Source organism: Lactuca virosa, chromosome 6 (assembly GCF_052849685.1).
Source record: "Lactuca virosa cultivar CGN04683 chromosome 6, Lactuca_virosa_CGN04683_v6, whole genome shotgun sequence".
Taxonomy (NCBI): Eukaryota; Viridiplantae; Streptophyta; class Magnoliopsida; order Asterales; family Asteraceae; genus Lactuca; species Lactuca virosa.
This window is the reverse complement of record NC_136431.1, coordinates 179402337-179413870: the sequence shown is the minus strand read 5'-3', so window position 1 is coordinate 179413870 and position 11534 is coordinate 179402337. Positions and strand designations below refer to the sequence as shown.

Genomic DNA, 11534 nt, shown 5'->3' with positions numbered 1-11534 from the left:
CGCCTCAATTGCAGAAGCTTCCTGGAAGAATCCCTAGCTGATGCCTCGCCGACTTCCCGAGTTATCAATACCAGAACCAGATAAAATCTTAGTTAATAGGCCAAAACCCTCAAGTTTGGCCCAAGGTCAAACTTGGTCAAAAGTCAACGGTCAACAGAAGTTAAAGTCAACAAGTCAAACTTCAGGCTGAGTACACCCAACGTACTCAGCTTGTACGTATGGCGTACTTACCACCCCATCAGTATGCTGGGCATACGAGTAGGTACATTGAGCATACGCTTGAAGGTAGAAAAACCCTAAATTCGAGTTGTGAACCCTATTTAAACACCTTATTCACCCCCTGGACATTTCTTATACAACCTCCCTTCCCTCTAAACCCTAGATATCGAACCCTATCCTTGAGAGCGAGGATCTTGGAGTCTTTTTGGTGATTTTGTGCATTCTTGTTGAGGAAGAAGGTCCTTGAAGAAGGTGGTGTTGCTTGTAAGCTTGTAGATCCTGAAACTCCTTCATCTTGTGCGTCTTTTGAAGGTATAAAGTGTATACCTTGCTAATGTTCTTTCTAGATCTCCTTAGATGGGTTTTATGAGCTTTTTGTCCTAAAGCTTGGACCTTTGTGAGTATGGGGTACTCTAGAGCATATTGGTTGTCCTTTTAGATGTATCAGAGTGCTTAGATTCATAAAAATGGTTGCTTGATCGTTTTCCTTAACTTATGCATGAGTTAAGTGACTTAGAGTATTGTAGAAGTTAGAGTTTTGTGTATTGAGCACTACCTAGACATTTAAAGGATTAAAGTCGGTGACTTTATGGGTTAAGACATTCTATAATGGTTAGATCTGAAGTTGGGATAAGTGTCTTAAAGGGTTAATACATAAAAGGTGTTGATTATGGACCAGGCAGAGTACACTGAGCGTACTCCTTGCTACGCCCCGCATAGCCAGTCCCGTCCCCGTTGATTGCTGACTCGAGCTGTATGCCACGCGTACGAATGAGAATGTAGACTTGTTGACTTTTGCTGGCTTTTGACTTTAGTCAAAAGATTTAGGGTTTTGAACCATGGAAGGGGAAAATGGTCTTTTTGCCCTTCAGGGGCGTAGTTGTGGGATTGGACCTATGAGTTGGGTTATAACCTTAATTGACTAGGGTTACTTGTTGTATTTATTAGGCGAAGTCTAGTTCCGACAGTTCGGGTGTGAGATTATCTGTCATCAGTATTAGGTGAGTCTCCTCACTTATTCTTAGACTAGCTATATCTGTGATGACCAGCTGGGTCTAACTATTATTATTGTGTTATGTTGTTTATGTGTGACTGAGACCGCAGGTAGTCTCCAGGGTTGCTAATAACCCACAGGACATGTTGTTTGCCCACTGAGACTTCATGTAGTCCCCAGGGTTGCTGATAACCCATAGTTGTTTATGTGTTGTGCTGTATGAGATATCTTGCGGAATTCAATAAGCTTCATGCTTACAACTATTGATTATATTTGTTTCAAGTACTTCTGAGGATCGCGAAAAAGCAAAGGTCTGGCTGTACATGCTTGCTAGGAGATTTTGTTACTACGCATTTTGTGGCACTCTGATATTTGTGATGTTGATTTGTATTTGAGACTTGTGATTTTCTGATGATTTGGTTTATGGACAATATTTTGGGTAATTTAAAAATGAAAAGTTTGGTTTGAAATTTGAGGCATTACATACACATACCTTGTTAACCCTATGTTTAACATAAGAATATCTTCAGCATAATCTCAAACTTTTATAGAATGATCGATTAACTTTCATTTAGTTAATTGTCTGGCCCTCTAACATTGGCCAATTATCACAACACAATTGATTTTTTTCTTAGTTTTAACAATCATCTCTCTTAGTTTTACCCTGGTTGGCAATTTCACTGGTGTAAATACCTACCAATCCAATATGGTGTAACAATAGACCTAATTTAAAATTTTCGGCATACTTATGATTTTTAGTCATAACTTTAATATGGAATGATCTTTCCTTATACATCTAAGTGGCATAGAGTCGAAAAGGGGATATGCTGAGTTATTTCTTTTTCCCATATCTAGTATCAATTCTAATATTGTCACACTTCTAAAAATATATTTGATAACCGTTATTAACATACCATTTTCTTAAGCATAATTTCAAATGGACAAGTGAATAGTCATGTCGCCAACCATGGGTTTCATTTTATGCTAATTGATTCTAGGATCATGAATACGATACTTAAGAACCTCACCAACCTCATCCTCTTTAGTGACATATTCACTTTGATAATCACTATGATTATACACTTAAGGTATAAAATCGTCACTCATATTTGAAGATGTATTTTGTAAATTGTCATCTTCATAGGCTAAATGCCAATTTTTTTAGGAAAAGCCTTTCAAATTTAGAGTTTTTATGGTAAAAATTGACTATTAAAACATGGATACTTAGTAAACTAATCATTACAAATGATTTTTTTTAAGAGAATAACTTTTTTTTCTGGTTTTTAAAAGTAGTCACTTTCTCCCAAATGCTTTATTACAGCCTGTTCTTAAAATTCTGAAGTTCTTTTCTTCTTTTTTTTTTTTTTGCATTTTTTTTGCATTTTTTTTCTTCAAAAAAGTCTCTCTACTTATACTTGAAATGTCCATTTCGACGCGTTTGGTATTACCGTTTCAGATTAAATGTTTGATTTTAAATCATATTATCAGTATATATTTCATATTTATTATGTTTGCTTATTTTTTGTTAAATTTTAGTAAAAACAACTCTTTTTTCTTGAAATTTCGAACTGTTCTTCGAATTTGGGATTTGTTATTGAATATTTTTTGTTAATTCTAAAATTTTGGGACGAGTTTTTTTTTTTTTTTTTTTTTTTTTTTTTTTTTTTTTAATTCTAAAATTTAAGTCTAAAATCCAAATATTAATTCGGATTTTCAAATTATATTTTTTTTATTATAAAAAATATTTTTTTAGAGTACTCAATTGTACCATTTACCCATTTTAATAGATTCCTCGTGTCGATTCATCCGTCGGAAGCCCTACCAGAACCCTCCGAGCGTAAACACATACTTTCGATAAAGAAGAAGCACCGGCGACCTATGGCGAGTGTCTCCACCAGACGTACCCTAACCTCTATATTCTATCGTCTCAGATCATCACCATCATCTTCAATCACTTATCGCTCTCGATTTGCTCTCCCACTCCTGGACCACCATTACCAATCTCCACAACTCGCTCCTAGAATCCCTGTTCGACTCAAAACATCCGGGTCGGGTTATTCTCCCTTGAACGATCCGTCACCAAACTGGAGCAACCGTCCCCCAAAGGAGACTATTTTGCTTGATGGCTGCGATTATGAACATTGGCTTATCGTCATGGAGTTCCCCACCGACCCTAAACCCTCCGAAGATGAAATGATAAATTCCTATGTCAAAACCCTAGCTTCTGTTCTCGGAAGGTATTGCCATCAACATATGTTTTTCTTCATATTATAATCTATGTTTAATTGTACTGTATTATTAGGAATTTCTACTTAATTGTATCCTTTTGCTTCTTACGTTGTAAAACCCTGGTTTCTGTCGACTCCCCATTTCATAATCACAGTTGTCAATTTCCATCAGAAAACTCTCAAAATCTTTATCATATTTTGAAGTTAGAGATTATGAAAATGTTCTTAATCATACCCTAAAAGTTTGTCAATTGCATTAATGTATTAGTAGTGATCTGCATTATGATTATGTATGAAGCGTTTTGGTTGTTTCTTGGTTTCCAGTGAGGAGGAGGCAAAGAAGAAGATTTACTCTGTTTCAACAACAACTTATACTGGATTCGGTGCTTTGATATCTGAGGAGTTATCCTACAAAGTCAAAGGTTCTCTTAAATCTTTAAGCTCTTTAGGGTTAAATGGTGAACTTTCATTTAGTGGCTAAAAAGAATAAATTAAGTCATAAACAAACACGCATATATTGCTTACCAGATTAACATTTTTTTTTTCTTTCATTCAGGTCTACCTGGTGTTCTTTGGGTTTTGCCTGACTCATATCTTGATGTTCCCAATAAAGATTATGGAGGTTTGTACTTTTTTTTTATAAATTTTTATTTATTTATTTATATAGCTTACCAGATTAAGTCATGTTTGTATATGTAGGAGATCAATTTATTGATGGGCAAGTGATACCGCGTCCTCAGTACAGATTTGCAGACAGACAACAAAACACAAGGCCGCGTCCACGGCCTCGGTATGATAAACGCCGTGAGACGATGCAAACTATACGTAGAGAGCCGGTTCAAAGAGAGGGGTGGGCCCACGATCGGAGAGATACTATTGCTCAGCCTCCGGCCGCCTACCCTGCCGCCCAAAATGGTGGTGGAGGGTTTACGGAAAACTAGGGTGTGTTTTTGGAATCTTAAAACAAAATTGGATAAGTTAAAGTTTAGTAAGTGGATTTTTGCTAGTGATGTTAGCTTGTTTTGCATATGATGTTTTTGAGAGCACTTATATATTGTTTATTTATATTTTCTTGTGATTTCATTGCTACTTTTGGATGTCGATGAAAAGCGAAATCTAATATTTCAAAGAAGCATAAAACATGTTCAAGTGATCTCTGTAAATAAACTTAAGAATCAGTGTTAAATGTCACGATTACACATAATTCACTTTTTCGTGCTAGAATATAGTTGACACAATTTATAAATCCACATTTGACTTCCTTTATTTGATTATCCAATAACCAACAATGGGTTTAATTCAACATTTTGATTTAAACCAAGCTTTATAACAACTAGTCAACATATTATTTTCATATGTTAATTGTCAAGCAATTTGATACTTTTCCATTTAGAACTTCCACTTAGGGTTCTTGACCCATTTCAATCAAATGATGACAATCTAAACTTCATTCTTGATAATTTAGTAGTAACATGTTTACAAGGTTATTCCTTTACCACATTCATCTCTTCAGCTAACAACAACATAAAAGTTTGGGAGGTGCCATTTGACTTTTAAAACTATAAAATAAATATGCATTATTTGTATTATAAATACTTGAATTAATAAAAACACAATATTGATTACGTCCTTTAGTTGAATCCTAAAATATACATGAAATCAATGAACATTTGTGTAATCAACATTTTTTTTTCCCTTTCTAAAATTTGATTGTTGTATAAAATACAAAAGGGCTTGCCTTTTTCATCAAAACAAGAATGTCATTGTTGGTGACCAACTTTATCTTCTTTGTTATTTTCCCTGATTCTTTCTTGTAAAACACATTTTTTCTATGTCCTAGATGGATCTATCATTTACAACATATTATACATGTTTCACTCGTAGCAATGACAACATCAAACTCTCCATATTTATAGAATAAAGGATAATCTGCACCTTCTAACTGGCCCAATAAATTCTATAATTTAAAAACCTTATACATAAAAAAACCTAACTACATTTTAGAAAATATTAATCAATTTTGACTGTTTTTGTGTAAATGACATCAAACTGAAAGTCGAGTTGTCTCATTTGATCAATATATAGTTGGGTGGTATTCTTTAGATTTTTTGCATTAGTCTATTTAAAGGTACCAAAGAGGCGACTTACAAACTCCAAGGGGTAAAAGTATTCATTAAGCCAAATGTAAGGGACCATTTATGTAGTTTTCTAGACTCTTAGATGATCAGACCAAAACACCTCTTTCGGCGAAAAAAGGATCCAAGAATCCATTTTTCTTCAAATCTGAGCTGGTATCCGCTTATCAACTAACCCCGATCAATTTTCCGTCGGAACACGGCGGCTACGACGGCGGATACGGCGGCATCAAGCGGTACGACGTAAGGTACGCCCTGTGTTTATCCAGATCGCATTCATTTTTCTCCGATCTGTTTGTTCTACTTTCTGTTGTGTCATCAAAATCGTTTCTGAAAAATTGAAATTCAGATCCTGTAAGGCAATATCCAAAAAAAGAAAAAAAGAACCTTTAATATGAATTCGAATTACGGAAGATCAAATCAATCTGGATCTCTCAACAACTTCGATTTCGATCTCGGAATCAATTCGAATCGTTCCAAACCTCTTAATGCTCAGAACAACAATAATACTTTCACGCAACCTAAGCCTTACACCACGACGCCGTCGTGGCAACCCAACAAACCATCCTGGACTCACCAACCCGCCGCTCCTGCGCCGTCGTCCACTCTCGGCGGCCCTTTAAATGGACCGACATCAATGGTTGGAGATATCACGGGAAGAAGCTGGGCTTCGTCGGCACCACAGCGTCCTTCAAGCACTTCGAATATCGGGATTGCGAGTAAAAACCCTAATCTGTTTAGTGATTTGCTTGGATCAAATCTAGGTGCAGGTAAAGGTAACAATAGTAATGTTCCATTGAAGAATGTCGCACCTGCTTCATCACAAACAGCTAGTAGAAGTGCTTATTCAATGGGAGGTATGGCCAATTCATTGCCGAAACCTGGTAATACTATGAACAGTAGTGGTGGTACTGGTTGGGGTTCTTCTTCTTCACAAGGTTCTGGGAATTACAACACAAGTGGTTATGGCAACAAGAATCAAAACCTTGGAGGTTCATCAATGAAAAGCTCAACCATGAGTGGCATTGGAGGTGGCATGAATTCAAACAAGGACCCCTTTGGATCTTTAGTTGATTTCAGCTCTAAACCAGCTTCTGGAACAAAATCAGGAAACAAAACAAGCACACCAACAAAATCAGGGGATGATATGTTTGGTAGCTTTCAAAATGCATCAAAAGATTCAAAACCCAACACCAATCCCAGTTTCACAGGTTCATCCATGGGTTCTCATTCTCAATCAAAAGTGGATGATTTTGGATTTGGTTTTGGTAATATTTCAAATCCACCACCAGTTCAATCATCTAAACTGGATGATTTTGGTTTTAATGGGAAACAAAATCAACCACCAGTTCAATCATCAACAGGAAATGATTTTGACATTCTTTTCACTTCATCTTCAAAAGATTCAGAGAATCTTGTAAGCCAACAATTTGCAGGGGCTGAAGATTGGGGTTTTGAGTCTGACATTGGAGGAGGAGGATCAGGAGGTGATGTTGGTGGGACAACTGAGCTTGAAGGGCTTCCACCACCGCCAGCTGGCGTTACATCCTCATCAGCAAAGAACAAAGGAATGGATAATTATAAAGCAGGACAATATCCTGATGCCATTAAATGGCTTTCTTGGGCTGTGATTCTTTTGGAAAAAAGTGGTGATCATGTTGGCGCCATGGAAGTCTTGTCATCTAGAGCTTCATGTTACAAAGAAGTAGGAGAATACAAGAAGGCAGTTGCTGATTGTTCAAAGGTACTTTTTTTTTTCTCTCCATTAAAATTGTTCCTTATCTTGTTATAATTATTATGATTATTACTTTTCTTACATCAAGACTCTTATCTCGATATGCATTATGTCCATGGGATCATGGGAAAGAAACTATCTCTCAATCTCTTGTTTGTGCAAAAAGACGAAAATACCCTTACCATTTTTTGTTTTCCATAGGTATTGGAACAAGACAAGAAAAATGTTTCAGTTTTAGTACAACGTGCTTTATTATATGAGAGTATGGAAAAATACAAACTTGGAGCAGAAGACTTGAGAACTGTGATGAACATTGATCCAGGAAATAGGGTTGCAAGAAGTACTATACATCGCCTTACTAAATTGGCCAGCTAAGCAAGGATTTTATAAAAAATGATGTTTTTTTTTTTTTTTTTTTAATATATATTTTGTGTTCACGGGTTTCTTGTTATATGGGTAATAATTTTCGAAAATAGATATTTGTTGAATTTGAGTTTTATATGATCACAAGGGTGTTGTATTTTCTGGTGTTTTATAGTTTGTTTCATTGTATTGATTGTAAAATTGACTTGTTCTTTTGATAATATACATCCTTAACTTGTCTTTTATGATTTAATTTTTCTTTTTAATATTGCTTCTAGGATTAGGATTATGCTGGCAAGTTTTTCAATTTTATTTGGTATGTGCTGTTTGTATGGTGTATGTATAGATGATGTGACCTGTAATAGCATAAACAAAGAGAGCATTGAGAGACCAAGCATAAAACTTTTATAATTGTTTCTTTCTAATCAAAATGGTTTCCATGGCTAGCGAGGAAGAAGAAGAAGGGTTATTATCAACCAATTGACCAAACTGCCATGTAGATCTATTGAATTGATCGTACTGTTGATTGGACTACCACGTCATCTGAGTAACTGGGTTACCCGGTCATATTCTGAAGGTGACCTTTTAAACCCAACAATATACACTTTATGCCCCTAAAACACAAGAAAAAAACCTAAGGGACCATTTAAACTAATTCATAAAAATTGGTTACCTAACAGTGACATTAACCCCCACAAATATTCATCAAAATCTAAAACATAAGGAAAAAAAAAAAGGAAATAGTTACGGAAAACTGGCTTCTGGAAAAAATTTCTAAGAAAAATGTACAATTTGAAAATGCATTTAATTTAACATATTTCAAGAAAAAAGTATTTTCTACAATTACAAAGAACTATAAAAATTGATAATTATTGTCTTCTATAAATTTTCAATTATAATAGTTTCTAAAATATAAACACGTTCATTCTCCACCTCCCCATCAAAACCAAAACCCACAAATACTATTCTAATTCCAAAAAATTTTAAATATAAACCACACATTCACCCCACCCATCTTTCAGGTGGGGGTGTGTGGATGTGTGGAGACAGTGATGTTTTATATTTTATATATATATATATATATATATATATATATATATATATATATATATATTGAAATTGAAGAAATAAATAAAATAATTATAAAAAAAGAGTTAAAATGTACCATTTGAACGGTTTATATTAACCCATTTCAACCTTCGAACACTAATACTATTTTGGTTGTTTCTAGGTTTGAACATTCAACCTCCTCTTTGGAATTTCACTCCTTAACCTTTAGGTCCCATCGTGGGGGGCAATTGGAGAAGTATGGACGGTTGTAGATGGGTGTATGTGTGGGGGTGCAGGTGTTGGTAAGAATGCGGTGAGGTGTGTATGTGTGGAGGGGGTGGGTGTGGCTAGAGTTAGGTGGGGTGGGATTTGGTTGGAGGTTGGATACGAACAAATGTGCAAATATGTTAAATATTGTATTATTTGTAAAGATAAATTGTATAAAAGTCATTATATATTGAAAAAAAACGATTTTGACACTGTTATTTTTTGTAACAACTTAGTTACTAATGTTTTTGCAATTTCAACCACTTGACCTATCAACTTAGTTACATGTTGACGTATTTCTGATATGATGCTATTTGGTTATGTGGTACAAACATGGCATGAGACCGTTTCAAAATTGACACTCCAATTTTTCAATACTATAGGATTTTAATTGTTTTTTCAAGATGTATCTCGGATCCATTTATAAGATTACATTTTTCGAATGATCAAAACTTTTTAAGAGGTTGGTGCTCATACTGCCCTACTATAGGATGCCCCCAAAATCTTACTAGCATTTTATTGATGTTTGGATGTATATTTCAAAAGTGATCATGATGTATTAATTAATATAAATAAAAAATCAATAGTTGTAATAAGATGAGTTGCAACTAGTATTTGCATATACATCCTTTGTGAAATGTCCGCGAGCTCATTCTTCTTTCGTCGTATGTTAAAAGCATCTAATCCTAGTCTTTATGTTGTCTGTGTCAAAGGATTTAGAGTCTTAGATGTCCTACTGTTGAACAATCTCATCAAGTTTGTTAGATACATATAATATTATAATGATCATCATAATTAACTGTTAGACGTCTATTTTTCAGGAATAATGTTTTGCCTAACTTTGTATTAATAATGCATCTCTTTTTGTATGGTAAAATGAGACTTACGTGATTGTAGTGAAAGTCCATCTTCATCTAGAGGCAATACACATTTCTAGAACCTAGATCCAGCATTCTCTTTTAAAAGTCATATTTACTTGTTTTTGACTTTTAATATTGACTCAATTGTATAATCCTCATCCACTTATCGTTAACTTGCATTTTTAAACCTCTTAAATTTATTAAAAAAAAGGTTAATAACTTTTTTTTTATGTAAGTAGTCATTTTTATTTTTACCAAAACATCTAATGAAGGTGTTTCCTTATCAATTGTGGTTAGTATTTTGATTTGTTACTAAAATGCATATATAAAATAATAAGAGATAAACTTTATTAATGACGAAAGAAAAAGAAAGAGATAGTTAGAAAAAGAAAAAAAGTTGTTATTAAAATGCATATATAAAATAATAACAGACAAACTTTATTAATATTGAAAGAAAAAGAAAAAAATAACTATTATACTTTGTTATTTTTCGTGTTATTTAGTTAGAGGAAGTCACAACTTATTAACTATATAATTATACCCTTCATGCATAAATTAACTTAATTTGAAATTAATCATTGTTTTGTGATTAAAGTAAACTAGAATGATCATACCCCTGCTTTGTGGGGACTAAATCTGCCGAAATAAGAAAGTATAGGGACCAAGTTTACTAATATACAAAAGTTTGGTGGCTAAAGTCCAAAACTTAAAAGATGTAGGGACCATGCATAAAAATATATGAATCTTACAGAGACTAAACCTACCAATATCAAAAGTGTTGTGGTTAAAGTCTGAAACCCAAAAATTATAAGGACCAAACCTCCCAATATACAAAACTATTGTGGCCAAAATATGAAATATAAAAATATACGATTCATTTGACGATTGTAATTAGTATATTTAGGCATTGTTGTGTGATTAAAACAAACTAGAATGATCTTATCCCTCCTTTGCGCGGGGGAGGGGGAAACATGCTGAACTAAGAAAATCTAGGGACCAAATTTATCAATATACGAAATTCGTGGTTAAATATGAAACCCACAAAGTATAGGAAAAAAATGGCAACATATAATAGTTTAGGTACCAAACATGGCAATATATGGAAATGTTTTGGTCAAAGTCTGAAACCTAAAAACTTTAAGGACCAAACATGTCCATATATAAAACTGTTGTTGTGGCAAAAATATGAAAAATAAAAATATACTATTCATTTCACAATTTTAATTAGTATATATAATAATTTTAACATTTTATCTTTTCCTTTCTCTTAATATTTTTTTTTAAATTGCAAAATAAGTGTATTATATTTTAATTTAGGCATGCATGATTGTTGATAATCGAGAATCAATTCTACTAATAATACTAGAGCAATTTATAATAAAAGTTTCTTTAAAAGCTTTTATATTTTAAAAAGCTCAAGAAAATTGAAAACACTATTAAAGGGTTTTTTTTTTTTTTCAAACCTAAGATTTTTAAAACGTTTGTTAATTAACAAGTTTTTTTGTCACAAGCTTTTTCAATAATTTGGTCGCATAAATTTTCAATCAGTTATAAGTAAAACAATCTATACAAGAGCTCACAAATAAGCAAATTGAAAAAACAAATAAATAAATAAATTATTGTAGTCATAAAATATATTTTTTGTTCATTAGAAAGCTCTACCAAAATAATTCTCATATCGAG

At 33.6% G+C, this 11534-nt stretch overlaps 2 protein-coding genes across 3 annotated transcripts; both read left to right on the top strand.

Annotated features, from left to right (window-relative positions):
* Window positions 1–2993: 2993 nt before the first annotated feature.
* On the top strand, window positions 2994–4530 carry LOC145118782 (multiple organellar RNA editing factor 3, mitochondrial-like). Its single transcript, XM_079054452.1, has 4 exons — window positions 2994–3450; window positions 3766–3863; window positions 3998–4063; window positions 4141–4530. Exons 1-4 carry the CDS (start codon window positions 3092–3094, stop codon window positions 4380–4382), a joined length of 765 nt encoding a protein of 254 aa, XP_078910578.1. The 5' UTR covers window positions 2994–3091; the 3' UTR covers window positions 4383–4530.
* Window positions 4531–5682: 1152 nt separating this feature from the next.
* Window positions 5683–7919, top strand: LOC145119871 (Tetratricopeptide repeat (TPR)-like superfamily protein). Of its 2 annotated transcripts, XM_079055637.1 has the most exons (3): window positions 5685–5824; window positions 5926–7320; window positions 7513–7919. In XM_079055637.1, exons 2-3 carry the CDS (start codon window positions 5971–5973, stop codon window positions 7684–7686), a joined length of 1524 nt encoding a protein of 507 aa, XP_078911763.1. In that variant the 5' UTR covers window positions 5685–5824; window positions 5926–5970; the 3' UTR covers window positions 7687–7919. The 2 variants fall into 2 exon arrangements, with proteins under 2 accessions (XP_078911762.1, XP_078911763.1); XM_079055636.1 differs by having other exon boundaries at window positions 5683–7320.
* The last annotated feature ends 3615 nt before the right edge of the window (window positions 7920–11534 follow it).

Coding starts and splice junctions, on each gene's coding strand:
- LOC145118782 (XM_079054452.1), top strand. CDS start 3,092: ATGGCGAGTGTCTCCACCAGACGTACCCTAACCTCTATATTCTATCGT. Junction 3,451..3,765: donor CTAGCTTCTGTTCTCGGAAG/GTATTGCCATCA, acceptor CTTGGTTTCCAG/TGAGGAGGAGGCAAAGAAGA. Junction 4,064..4,140: donor TCCCAATAAAGATTATGGAG/GTTTGTACTTTT, acceptor TTGTATATGTAG/GAGATCAATTTATTGATGGG.
- LOC145119871 (XM_079055636.1), top strand. CDS start 5,971: ATGAATTCGAATTACGGAAGATCAAATCAATCTGGATCTCTCAACAAC. Junction 7,321..7,512: donor CAGTTGCTGATTGTTCAAAG/GTACTTTTTTTT, acceptor TGTTTTCCATAG/GTATTGGAACAAGACAAGAA.